This window comes from Colius striatus, chromosome 16 (assembly GCF_028858725.1).
Source record: "Colius striatus isolate bColStr4 chromosome 16, bColStr4.1.hap1, whole genome shotgun sequence".
NCBI classification, from domain to species: domain Eukaryota; kingdom Metazoa; phylum Chordata; class Aves; order Coliiformes; family Coliidae; genus Colius; species Colius striatus.
This window is the reverse complement of record NC_084774.1, coordinates 3,240,813-3,254,499: the sequence shown is the minus strand read 5'-3', so window position 1 is coordinate 3,254,499 and position 13,687 is coordinate 3,240,813. Positions and strand designations below refer to the sequence as shown.

General features: G+C 42.7%; 1 protein-coding gene across 1 annotated transcript in view; it reads left to right on the top strand.

Moving 5' to 3' along the window:
* The window catches only part of PTPRT (protein tyrosine phosphatase receptor type T), a 475,736-nt gene that overhangs the window by 433,290 nt on the left and 28,759 nt on the right, over positions 1 to 13,687 (top strand). Inside the window, exons 21-22 of the mRNA XM_062008833.1 lie at positions 6,448 to 6,635; positions 12,562 to 12,649. Of these exons, the coding sequence (XP_061864817.1) occupies positions 6,448 to 6,635; positions 12,562 to 12,649 (276 nt within the window). The remainder of the gene's footprint in view (positions 1 to 6,447; positions 6,636 to 12,561; positions 12,650 to 13,687) is intronic.

The window sequence follows — 13,687 nt, the reverse complement described above, 5'->3', positions numbered from 1 at the left end:
GATCTCTCTGTTTTTAACACTTTGGTGAGGCTCATGTTGTACCAGTACTGCAAAGCCTGATGAGGAGTTAATACAACCTTAGAAAATGTGCATGGCCAGTAGCTCTTCAAGATGCCATCAGGGCAGTCTCTCCAGGGGAACCAGCATGTCCTTCCCTTGCATCTCTTAATATCTGCCAGTACTATGAAAGGACATTTACCCTTGTTCTCATTTCAAGTACTCAAGGGGATCCTAACAAGAAGACTTGCAGCCCATCAGAGAGGATGAGGACTGTAGTTCCTTGCAGATGTATGGAATAAGCAGAGAAAGTTCACTGTCCTGAAGTCTCACACAAAGACTGGCTCATGCTTGGAAGGCCATAGAAACTTTCCCTGAATGCCACTGCTCAGAGCTAGATGACTGTGCCTGATCAGCCTGCTATGAGTATGTCCACAGCCTGATGTCTGATGAACTAAACACGTACTAAGATGGTGTTCCTGCATTAGGAAGTCTCCCCCATTACTGGCTCTTTACATTGCAGTGAAAACTTGAAAACTTAGTGACTTGATCTGTTTAATTGTATCTGCAGCCTCCCAGGCCATGTCAGCCTCTAAGGAGCTGTGGAGTTGGCTGTGCTGGTGTTGGCCTGCAGCAGAATGAGCAGTGGAGGTACATTCCCTTCTGGGCTGTTGAGCTGCATTTCTTTTATGTTTCTTTCTGCCTGCAGATGATCAGGTGGCCTGGAAAACTCTCTCTTCCAATCTTCAGTGGCTTCTAGTTTTGTGTACTATTTTTTTGACTTTGGCAGTAGTTTGTCAGCTAATTAATTTGCTCTGTAAGGCAGGTAGATCTGACTGCTTCTTTTCACCAAAGAGGCAGAGAGAGGTTTGACCAGATGAGGTCTGTGCATTTGAAGAGCTGCACTGTTACACGTGGAGCCAATAATCCCAAGTCTCGACCCAGCTCACTGAAGCATCTTCCTTCCATCTTTAAGGGGATTTTCTCCTGTGCTAACTGATGAAAAAAAGCATGCAATCATTTTTTTATAAGATCAGAATACACTTGTGAAAGGTGTTTAACAAGCAATTCTTAAAAATCTCTTTAGAATCAAGAGAAAACTAGTTTCTCCAGCTGTTGTTTTGTTTTCTTTCTGCTCTGTGAAACCTGATGTCAGAAGGTTTTTTGTTAAAAATGTGCCTTTTTAGAGCTCAGCTGATGTCATTAAACAAATGATGTCTTGCCTTTGGTTTGCCATGCCACTGTTTGTATATAGCATATTATAGCCAAATATTTATCATGTAATAAAGTCTTGATACACATAAAAAAAGCAAATTAATTTATACTAGTTTGCATATTCCCTAGTGTAAGGAGAAGAGATATTAGACATGCTGTAGTCATCCTAGGAAGATGTCAAATAATTGACAACCCTTACTCTACTGTAGAGAGCCTGGATATGTGTGTAATTAAATCCATCACAAACAGCACTCACTGTATAATTTATTTTGTGCAAAGGATGTCTTATCAAGTTACACACTTGCCAAGGCTAAGAGGATGAAAATATGAAGAGAGATGATAGGCCTGTCATTTCAGACAGAAAGAATTTGTAGATATTGAAGCCAAAGTTTTGAAAGCAACTTCTCTGCATACACACGTTGGCATGTCAGTTCAGCATTACTTCAGTTGTTTGAGGCACAGGTTAGATTTCTGGTCAGAAGGCAACATCGTGCTCCATTCTGACACCTATTTCTCACACTAACAAAACCAGGATTATGAAAGAAAACATCTATAAAAGGATCTGAAGTTTCAGTCCCCAAAGGAGTTCTGGATGAGAAGATGCCCTCCCACCAGCCTTACTGGGACATTGCACAGGGGTCTGATGACACAGAGCCACTTCCAGGCTGGCAATCTAATTTCTCAGCTGCTCTTCATTTTATCTGTGACATCTATGGAGGAGCTGATCTGTTTTTCTGGAGAAAGACACATATTTATTTTCACAAAAGTATATAGTACAAGGTATTGTAGCAGCAGGCAAGCACTAATATCTCACCCTCAGGGTTACTCATCAGATGGGGAAGGGTGCTGCCTCGCTGGCCTCTGCTCTGGCTTTTCCCTGCACGCTCCACTCCATTATGTTTCTCTTGGCAGAGCAGGATCTCACAGCTTACTTTAGCAGGTTCATCATTATTCCTCCAGCAAAGGAGAGAGGCACAGAAGCAACATTTCAGAAGCAGTGGAAAGTTGTGAATGTTAAAAGCAAGGTCAACATTGTTAATTTTATTATCTGCAGTTATACCTGAAATGGATAAACTGGGATGCCTGAAGAGTTTCCCAATCAGGATTGCTCTGTGAGAGCCAGTGATTCATTGATTTAACATCTTATACTGTATTCTGTGAACTCATAAGCTCGTAATGAAAGTGCCAACTTTGAGAAATCAGAATATCTGAGTTGGCAAGGGACATCTTTGCATGGGGAGTGTTGCACTAAAAGGGGTTAACAGACAAGCTGACAACATATTTTGCTGCTGGAACTGCTAATACTGGCAACAGTCCTCTTACAAACTGTGTTTCCCAAGCAACGTGCAGAATACCTGTTCTATTTACAGCTGCCCAACAGAAACTGTGGGCAATTGCAAATGGTTCTAGGAGGGAAAAGGAGCCCTGGACAGCCTGAAGAGCCTGCCATAATGAGACTCCAGAAGCTCTCCATTTGTTTACTTTATCAAAGTGAAACTGAAGAAGTGATTTGATCAACGCTTGCATGGGTCAAGATCTCAAATGCTCAGAGGGCTCTCTAACCTAACAGAAGGTGTAATAAGATTCAGTGCCTGCAAGTGGAAGCTAAGCAAAAGCAAATTGCAGTGAAGAAATGTTTAGACAGCAAGGGTAATTAACCATTGCCACAACTTTGGGAGTCTGAATGGAATCACCACCCCTTGAAACGTTCTCATTTGGATTACTTCTTGGAACTATATTCCATCTTTGATATGCAATGAAATATGGTGGTATGTGTTCCTATCAAAAAGAAAATGAGGACATCTGACTAGAAGTAAGATGTGCATATGGAATATGATCCCAAAAAGAACCCCTGATGCACAATTCTGTATGTTTAGTAGTTTCTGAGTATTAGAGTGAATTATCTTGAGCATCCTTGCAAAAAAAACCCAGTTTCCTTGATTTGCTTTTCTCCCTGAAAGCTCATAAAAGGCATTCACGCTTTAGAGGCACTGCCCAAACTTTATTGAAAGTCTTAGCCAATTTGTCCTGCAAACTCATCCTTATTTTTAAGAGGAGAGCAGGTTTGTGAGAATGGGGTGGAGAGAAGGGACTGTGAAAGATTGCTGTGACTTGCCTTTAGTGCAACAATTAAAGCAGAAGGCTGACTAACTGAGGGGCTGATGTTTTTATTGTCTTTTTCAGTAATAATGGTGCCAAAAGGAAGGAGATATGGTTCATAGCTGCAACCCCCAGGAAAAGCAAAGCCTGGTTGCAAGTCCTCCAAAGGCTCTTTTGGTTCATTATGCTTGTGAGAGATCAGTTTGCTGCTATCTCCCCTCCTTTCTGCATTTTGAATTGTTCACAAATTGCTGTAAACAGCACATCCTGAGAGATGTGCTTGCTTGAGAGCCTCTCCTTACTTGAGAGCTTCATTAACCATGCTTGGGGTCAGGCTTATGGTGGGGTTAGGTGGAGAAGGAACGTTTCTTGCATCATCAGCCTTTAATAGCAGAACTTATGAACATTAGGTTTGCCTCATACAGAGCCATTTGTCTCCATAAAAGACCCTGTACTTTTAATTTGACCCAGATAAAATGCTGGTGGGAGTAACTTGAGGGCCCCTCTGAGCTGGAGCAGTTGTCAGGATCGGGGTTTCTTTTGGGTAGCATGGAGGCCGTTTGAGATGCATTTGTCATGGACATCTGGAGGAGGGGATCTTCTGCCTAGTTTCAACTCTGTCTCTTGGGGTTCAGAGTAGGATGACCCAGACTGTGTGATGTTTTTGTTTAAGCAGAAATGCTTGGCTAGGTGAGACACATACGAATGGTGTGATTCCACTGCCCCATCAGTGCTTTTTGTACTGCTTTTAATCTGTTTTACCAAGAAGGCCAGAAGCAGAGTCATCACCATAAACTCCAAGGCCAGAGTCCCATCCCTGTGTGCTTCTGAGCAGCTTTTTCTTTTTCCAGATTCATTACACAGGTGCCTACTTTGAGGGAAGTTATTCTGTAAAGCAGTGGGCGCCCCTTTCCTTGGCTTTCACCTCTCCTTTCTCTCTGAGAAGAGCACCAAGTATACCAGAGAATTAAAGGATCTGATGAAGGGAGAAATTAATGATTGCCTGCAAAGGAGCTGACTGATCTGAGCTGCATTTTACCTGTGCCTGTGCTCTGCACGTGCCCACACTGTATTAGCACTAGAACCACACATTAGTTTTAAGACTCCCTCTCGACGAGGGCCATTGTAATGTTTTTTAATTGGGGCTGATAAAAATGTGTGGCATTTACTCTCAGGTTCCTCGGAGAAGCCAATTGTGAAATTAGGTTTGTATTAAACCTAATGATGGAAAATTAAGCATAGTACGTCTGTCGGAAATGGTGCGCGATGAAATCTTCCCCTCTCCATTACGGGAGGTTAATAGGGAATCGGGGAGGGAAGATGCGCTGGGAAAGCGAATCCAACTAGGGGAATTAATAAGCCTTGAAATTCCCTCTGTTCAGAGTTCTCACACTGTCATTAGTTGGAGCATTAGGGATGATTATACAAACGCTTTGGATGTTACTCTTCCTTAAATCCCAAATTTATTCCCATTTGGTATGTGAGGGTTGCTTTGCTGGAGCCACAGCTCTGTACATCTCTGGGTGTCCTGGGAATGTGGCTGCCTTTATCAGAACCCTGGATTCAGAAATCCTTACGTTCAGTAGCCTAATTTTCAGAGCAGATCATCACTATGAGCCAATTCATTGCAGAAGCAGCAGGATGTGTTCAGCATCTCTGGTAATTCAACCACCAGACTTTCTTACTGCACGCTGGAGAACAACTTGCCCTGCAGCAAGTGTCCAGTGCTGGCATCCCTTTCTCCATCTCATAGTCCTGCAGCTTCAAAACACAGCACATGCCTGTCTTGACATCTCCCCGCTAATATAACAGTAACCCAACTGAAGCGTTATTTGTCTTGTTTTGTCACGTTGAGACTGCTGAGCAGGCAGCCCAGTGCCCTCATCTGTCCACCTTTGCAACGAAGGACGTGGCAGACTCCTTCTGATCAAAACCCCGTGGTGATTTCTCAAGGATAGCAATGTTTACAGTAACGTTCCAGCCATATTTCTGCCTCACAAAAAATCACCCTGAAATTGCAATTTGATTTATTTATTCTTTATCCCTTCAAAAACGTGGCTGTGGTGTTGCTGACAAGGGACAGTGTTTGGGCTCTGTGTCACTAAGCTTTCTGGGAAAAAACAGACCTTGTGTATGCAATCTTAAGGGGTTTTTACAAACAACCTGGGGGAGGTGTGTCTTCTGTTGGCTAATAGGCTGAGTTTGGGTAAGACCTGAAGGAGTTAGTGCAGACTGTTAAGGCCTGTATGTGTACCAAGACCCAAGCACCTCAGATGCCTGTAATCACAGGAAGAAAAGCAATGGTTAATTTGCTTGACTCTGGTAGATAAGAACCTGAATTTTTCATTTAATCTGAGTTTCTGTTGTTGAAAATAAATGTTGTGACACTCAATTGTTTGGTTGTTTGGTTAGTTCACCAGGGACAGCAGAGGTTACAGTTCCATCTACGTAATGATAGAGATTTTTCTTAAATCAATTCCTTTGGAAAAGAACCTTTTTCTGTTAAGTTTACACATCTGAAATTTTCTGCATGCAAGATAACTGTATTTTTATGCTGGTTTATTATTTCTGATCATATTACATCTTTGTAATTGACATATAAATTTTAGGCCTGAACTAGCAGAGCAGTTCAATTTGCCTCTAACATCCCGTGTGACTGATTTGAAATGCTAATAATTTCTTTGCTATTAACTTGGGCCCCTTTCAGTTATCTCATGCTGTGTACACCCCAAATCCCACTTGAGGATCTGGCTCATCTGTCTGTATCTATCAGTCATGTTCTTTGCAGGTTTGTGGAGAAAGGTATGTAATTCGATGGGTGTCGTTACCGAGAGCTCACGCTCACCAAATGTGCCCTTTCACTCCATGTGCTGTCTCCTCGTCAGCCTGAATGGCTCTTCACTCTCTCCCTTATTTCTTTGGGTTTGTCTGTTTGACACAAAAAATACTGGAGTGTGATTCAGTCTTTCTAGGCAGCTGTAGGCAAATGTGTGTGTTTCCTACTTATTTCTTTACTTCCTTTCGCCTGCACCAACCTATGGGGAGGTGGAGAAACAAGTAAACAAACACAGCAAGAATGAGAATGGAAATACCAGATAGGTGAAAGCTTGTTTTGCCTCCCTGTCTTTAAAACAGACAGTAGCCATGGAGAGATGACCCAGCCAACCCTGACTATCCAGACCCACCCGTACCGGAGCTGCGAGCCGGTGGAAATGTCCTACCCCCGGGGGCAGTTCCAGCCAGCCATCCGAGTGGCCGACCTGCTGCAGCACATCACCCAGATGAAGCGAGGACAGGGCTATGGATTTAAAGAGGAGTATGAGGTGAGAGGAACCTTTGCTCACTTGAACCAGTGGAGCAGTTGCACCTGAGGTAGACTGTTTTTAAGAGCTTCTTTTCCTTAATCCACTTACCCTCCTGATCCTTTCCTGTCCCCATCTCATTTGTGTTTATGAGGGTGGGAGTTCACAGCACTAGCAATCTTTGGAGGCCCTCTAGTCTGAAGAAAAGGTGTTTTACAACAGCACTAAGATAATGACATTGTGCTCATCTGTTAGCATGTGCCCCCCTCTCCCATAAAGCAGACAGTAAATATTTAACAGGTGCTGAACTCAATGAAGGACTCAGAGTCCAGTACTCCTTTACATGTTGATGTTCTCTCCTTGACAGCAACACAAGACAGGCTGTAAGAAAAGGAAAGGTTTTTCCTTGAGCTTTTTGAGAGCTCGAAATACTCTGTAACAGTTGATCAAATTAAATCACAGAGGGATGACTTGAATGCAGAATCGTAAAGACAAAGGCAGGCACCTTGTGTAGTTGAAACAAAGGTGGAGTTTTCCAGTGTGTGCAGACCGCTGGCTCAGAATGTGTTCAACTGATGTCTCCTTCCAACTCCACGAGAGGACAGAAGCAAAGCATAAGCTGCATAAGCCCCTGACCTCTTCCCACTCAAGCTGGAATGACCAGTAGTGTAATCCAAATGACAAGAAACAGCAGGACATCGGGGAGGAGCTGGCAGAGGAATGTATATTCAGGGCAGAGAGAACAGGAGAGGGAAATAGTGTCAAACACATGTGAGAGTGTGCTCTAGCAAGCGATAATTATAATGAATGTAGTAAGCTTGTGGGAAGGCAATAAGCAATTAATATGCATAGTGGCATTAAAACTACTTAAAAATAACATAACAGCTGTGAAAAATAAGTTACTTAATGAAAACAGCTCACTTTTCCACCCTGCAAGGCAGAGTCGGTGGGGTTTGTGCCGTTGATGCTGGGGTTTGCTGTAACTGAGAGGCAGCCTTTTCCTGCTTGTCACCAGGGTGGATTTTTTTTAATCAAATGGCATCAAAGACTGTCATAACAAATGTTTCTGGTAACTGTACATTAACCAGGACTAGTCACTTGTGCTCCACAGTCAAGCAGGCTAATTAAACTGTCAATACAAAGAGCTCTGTTTAATACCAAAAAAGGGTAAGAATTGTCTTAGGAGATACTTACCCCCCCCCTTCCCCCCCTCCTTGGGCTCCATTTCCATGAATAGTGCACAAAACTTCATTCAGTTCCATTACAGATGCCCTAAGACCTAGTTCTTGATGTTCAAGAAGAAAACAGGTGCTGGCATATGTGTAATTTTCTGGCACTGACATTGGTAATTATCAAAATAGCACATTAGCATGAAAAATGTCAGTGTGACTTTCAGCTCCCCAAGTTGTGCCTTTCCCTGTCTACATACGTATAGAATGACGATGGCATTCTATACATTTGCATAATTCCTTTCTTTACAAGAAATAGCCTGGAGAATGCCACAAGCTCACAAATCCCACTCTCTGTTCCACCCTTCAATCAGAGGAAATTTGCCCAAAGTCACAGTTTGCAATGGGTGGGATTTGGTGTTCAGGCTTTGGCTGCAGGTAGCTTTCAGGCAGCGCCAGCAGCACCACAAACACAGGGAAGATGTCAAGGAGTGGTATCACTGCTGGAAGGCTGGAGGTTTCAGTTGACTGAGAGTGGGAATGTAAAGGAACACAAAGCTGCAAAACTGGCTTTGCAAAACGTTTTGCAGGGTGGTTGATGGAGCCTTACGGAAGGATTTGATGTCTCTCTTAAAATGTGTTTCCATACTCTAATATCAGTGTCACCTCCAAATATGTTTTATCTCATGAGTAGCTGATTTTCTACTTGCTTTGCAAATTGAGAGCATAAATTACAGCCTATTTAGTGACATATTACCAAATTCTGCTCTTAGGAAAAGTCACTTTGAGCAGAGTGTATCAGTCACACATGACAATGACAGTCTCTTATCTCTGTACGTTCTCATCTCCACTGAGTAACCTGGAAATTGCATTCCATGTTTGTTTGAAGCATTACCTTCACCTACACACCCTCAGAGCACAGGCAGCGGGTTTTACTGAGGGCACCTAGAAAAGAGATTTCTGCAGCTTGCATCCTGCACGTAGCTCCAGACTTGAGATGGAAAACAGGATGTGGTTGTGTAAGTGGTGTCACTGCTGGTGTGAAATGGATGAGGACTCTGTGTGTGAACGTGGGAATCTGTCAGCATTTGCCATGTGTGTGTTATTTTGGATCTGCCTGCTGCACCTGAGGCCAGAGTGTGACTTGGGCCTTTTTGTTTGCTGCTTCTGCTCAGCAATAAAACGTTTAGACCGCGAGAGGAAGATCCATCACTGGATGTAGCTGGCACTGTTTGGGATTAGGCATAGCCATAAACATTTAAAGGGGACAAGTTTAAATGTCACCTGTTCCTTTTTCAGGACATATCCTCTCTGATTTGTTGTGAGCTGCAGGAGTAGTCCACAGAGTTACTGTGAGCACCAATTACTGGCTGTGGAGATAATGAGCTTAAGCACCCAAACTCATTTTCCATTATGATTTAGGGTGTCACTGAAGTACATTCTCCTGCTGCATTACTGAGCCAGTTCAGTTATTTTGGATGTTGTGGCTTCTCAGTATTGAGACTCTGCAGCTTACTGAAGCCAACTCTGGGTTTTAACCCTTTCATTTCTGGCTGGCTACACAGCTTCCATCTGTTCCAAAGAACAGATCCTGCAGTTCAGGCTATGACATGACATTGCAAAATGTTTGGCAGCAAGGTGGATGTTGCACTTAGGGAAATGGTCTAGTGGTTGATGGGGCTGGGACAAAAGCTGGACTCGATGAGCTTAAAGGTCTCTTCCAGCCGAAATGATTCTGTGATTCTAAGGTGTTAGATGCTGTCCTTGGACAATGTTGGCTTAAGACTGTGCTACAAACTGGAATGGGGAACTGAACTGGATGAATTATTTCTTTTCAGGCTGGGGTTATTAAATTCTTTTTAGCCAAAGCAGTTTTTAATCCTGGGTCACAGCAGAGTTGTGGGAAGAGTTTTGCCCCTGCTGTTGAGAAGGGAGCGAGGCCAGAACTGCGTGGCACACTTTGAGAGGAGCAGCAAGGCTTTGAATTGATGTTGTTGCCTTTGGCAGCAATATTGCAGCATTGGGGTATATCAGAGCAGATGAATGAGTCAAGATTTCGTATTTAAATTAAAAACAAACAGCAAACTAACTAAATGCATCCATTGGAAATTTAAATTGACTTGCCATAAGCCTCTATTTAATGAGAGCACTTGGACCATGGTGCTTGGAAAGCTTGATTGAGATGAAGCTGTCTTTGAGAGATCTATTCTTGTCATTTCAGATAAAAATGAGATCAATTTAGTTTAAAATTATTGTAACATAAATTCCACTACTGGGGAGCTATTTCAGTATAAATTTTACTTCTTTAAAAGAAGAAAAGACTAAAAATCAAGTCCAGATATTTGAACACTGATATTTTCCTAAGGGAGGGAGCGTTCCCTGTGAAATGCAGATCAAGGACCAATGCCTGAGTGATCTATTCTGCTTTATCATTGCTGATAACCCAGAGAGAAACAGAAATATTAACCCTTATGGCTATCATAGAGATACCTATTGTACAAACAAATACTGAAGGCGTGCTCCTCTTTTTCTGGATGGTAGTTGGCATTTTTTCTCCTTTGCATTTTTTTTAATGCAGTTTTGATTCTTGGTGCTGCATTTTTAGTGGTCTCAACGAAAAAATTACTTGTGCTGCACAACTTGTGCACATGCAGTTACCCTGTGGGTATAAAAATAGGGCTGTAAGGTACATTTCTGCAAAGGCAGTTTGTGTCTCACCAACCAGAGCTGTGCTTCCCCTCTTCAGAGATGGATAGGTCTGTAAAAGCAGAGATTTCTTTGGTATTGAATGAGATGAAAAAACCCCAGGCTTTTAAATCTTTGGAAGTTATATCAAGCAAATATAAAAACATCCATTTCAATGGAGAATTTAGTGTTCAAATCACATGAAAGGATCCGGTTTGTTGAAACGGGATTTACTGGACCTGAATGTATTTTCTTTGGCCAAGAGAAAAAACTGGCCAAGAGAGCTTCTCCCACGTGGAAGTCACGAGAAAGCATTTTCCTCTTTTTCCCTTTTTCCTTTCAGATGGCTGTGATTAGATGTCTTAATGACTGTTTCCATTCTCTGCTTAATCTGCTGTAATTCGATCTTAGTGGAAAAAATAAGGCACCTTTTTCTTTACTCTTTGAAGATGAAAATGAACCTTCCTCATCTCTTTCCTTTTACTCAGGCATTTTTTTTAGTTGTGGGAGGGTTTATTGGTTGGTTTATTTCTGCTCAGGAGATGAGCTGTTATTTGGAAACAGCTGTCTGTAAAGGAGAAATATATGTGTGATCAAAGCCCTCACCAATTACAGAGTTATTACTCTTTCTCTTGGGCTTTTGAATAGGAACTCACTGTCCCTGTCTTTTGTCAGCAATGCTCGTGGCAGTGCTGCAATCCCTGACATTTTCTGTCCTGAAACCCCTCTGGGGGAAATTCACAACGATCTGGTCTGCTAGGGCTTTGCTCGTATTAAGTTTAATTGTAATGTCAGTCTTGTAGATCCTAATAATTGTGTCTCTCTGCTGTTGCATTCAGGCACTGTAATAGACCTGGATGGCTTGTGAAGATGAATATAAATTCATTTTCTAGCACAGCTGTGTCAAACTACCCACTGCTAGCTAAGGCAGACGTGGCTCTGCAATGATTGTGGGATGAAAACCCCGTAATTCCCTGGAGACCGTAAATAATACAACTCATAATGTTGCTGTTGTTTTTAGTCATGTAGGATTGTGTTAGGGAGTAAATCTTGGAGGAGGAAGATCTACAGAACTGTTCTTCCCCTCACCTGTGTGTTCAGCACAAATCCAGGCTGGGCTGGCTGCAGCCCACAGCAGCTCTTTGCCCGTGGTGGCTTTCTGTCCCGTTACAGGAGGAGCTGCTGCAGTGGCTGTTTGGGTAGAGAGCACTGCTGTTGCCAAGCTGCTGCTTGGATCTGACTGGGCTGGCATCTTTGACCATCCTGAGAAAGGGAGAGGGACTGTCCAGCTGGGAGGTGTCTGGCCATCTCCAAAGGAAGGCAGGATCGTCCTCCAGCTGCATCCCACAGCAGCAACGGGTTTCCTGGCTCTGCCTTGAAGATGTTTCCTGACTGATGTGTCTCAAGGGGAAAGTGGCTCATTTGATTGTGTTCAGGATAGTTGTAGGGACAGGTTGGAGGGCAGCACTGTGTGCTGACAGGTTCCTTACCACATCCTTTCTCAACTAAAAGAGCAGATTTTACAAAAATGCCAATTTTCACACTTCATGAGCATGTTTTGCCTCCTTTTGCCTCTCTTCCTTACACGTCATCTAGAACCCTGAGGTTTTCTATTTTTCCCCAAAGAAAACTGTCTAGTGGTTTGTATTGCATCACCCCATTATTGATATAGAAATAGGTGAATCCACTGTATCTGTTTCCAGCTTGGATATGAGAGACTGAGCACCGTGTTTCACTTATCTGGGTTTTCTTAGAAGAGTATGGATGTGAATTCTTCTACAAACCACGTTCTCCAGGGGAAGTGATGTCAGCCTGTGACTGTGCAGCCACAAACAAATTCCCCTGATCCTTTTAGATCTGCCCTAGCAGGGAGGAAATGACTCTTTGCTGGCAGAAGCCAAGAGATTCAAATGGTCTGCACCAAGCTCTGCTTTTTGCGTTGGTGGATGTGCCCTTTCCTCAAGAGCAACTGTTTGCTTGGTCAACTACTGAAGCATGCAGCACTTTTATTTTCGCTCCACTCAGTCATCTTCATCCACCTGAAGGCATTGGGCAGATTTTTTATGAACAGCTCACTCCTGTTTGTTTTGCAGGCACTACCCGAGGGGCAGACGGCGTCCTGGGATACAGCCAAAGAAGATGAGAACCGCAATAAGAACAGATACGGGAACATAATCTCCTGTAGGTGTAAATTCACATTACACTGAGCTGCCTGGATTGTATGCATCTCATGGAAAAGGCTGTGTTTGAGAATCTCACAAAAGGTGGTTTACAGTCCTGAGTATTCAGCAGGTTTGAGACAGGCTATGTCTCAGTGATTTAATCATTTGAATGCTGTGGGCTTTTCTCATTGTTTTACATCAAGTCATTGCGTGACTTCACCTTTTTTTTGTACACATTTCTTATTTACCTTGCTTTGTGCTTAATGTGTGTGATTTAAAGGCTGAATTCTTTCATCAGGTTGTTGCACTGGATGATGATATTCATTTTCTGTCCATTTTGACCACAAAGCCTGGAGTTTTCAGTGTCACAAATGGAAGTGCAAAAGGAGATGCAGATACATCTGACTTTTAGATACAGATCAAAAATCAGGTGTTCTCCTTCCTTGTGGTCGGTGGAGCAATCACAGCTTGTCCCTTGAGAGTTGACTGGATGTGTGGGACAAGCAGAGCTTCTGCCTCAGAATCACAATAAGGCAGCTGAAAGTTCATTAAAGCTTTTTTAGTTTTCCTTCTTTCAATAACCAGTTACTGCAGATGTGATAGGAATATTGCTGCATCACAGGACTGCAGGGCAGTGAAGGGCTCCAGGAAACCATTTAGGTTTATTCTCCAAGTCAGGACTTTGATTTGCTTCTTTCATTTTTATCAGACATTTGGGAAGCCTCTTCCTAACAATCACCAAAGCTGAGCTTTCCACAAGGTCTCCAAGCAGCTTACCCCAGTGTTTCATTATTCCTTATAATGACTGAGGAGAAGAGGTGTGAGAAATGATTCTTTTTAAGGGCTGCTGAGCAGTATCAAGTTGGAGAAGCCAGGCCTGAAACCATCAGAACAAAAAATAAGAATCTAAGTGAATGTGCCATAGATTTTCATGACTGGATCAATCTGTAGAATGCTGTAAGAGCTGAATGAAGTCATGCTGAGTCATCTATTTAGTACTGCATTTTTTTTTGCTCAGGTTAAATATGTATTTCCTGCAGAGCAAAGAGACTTTATT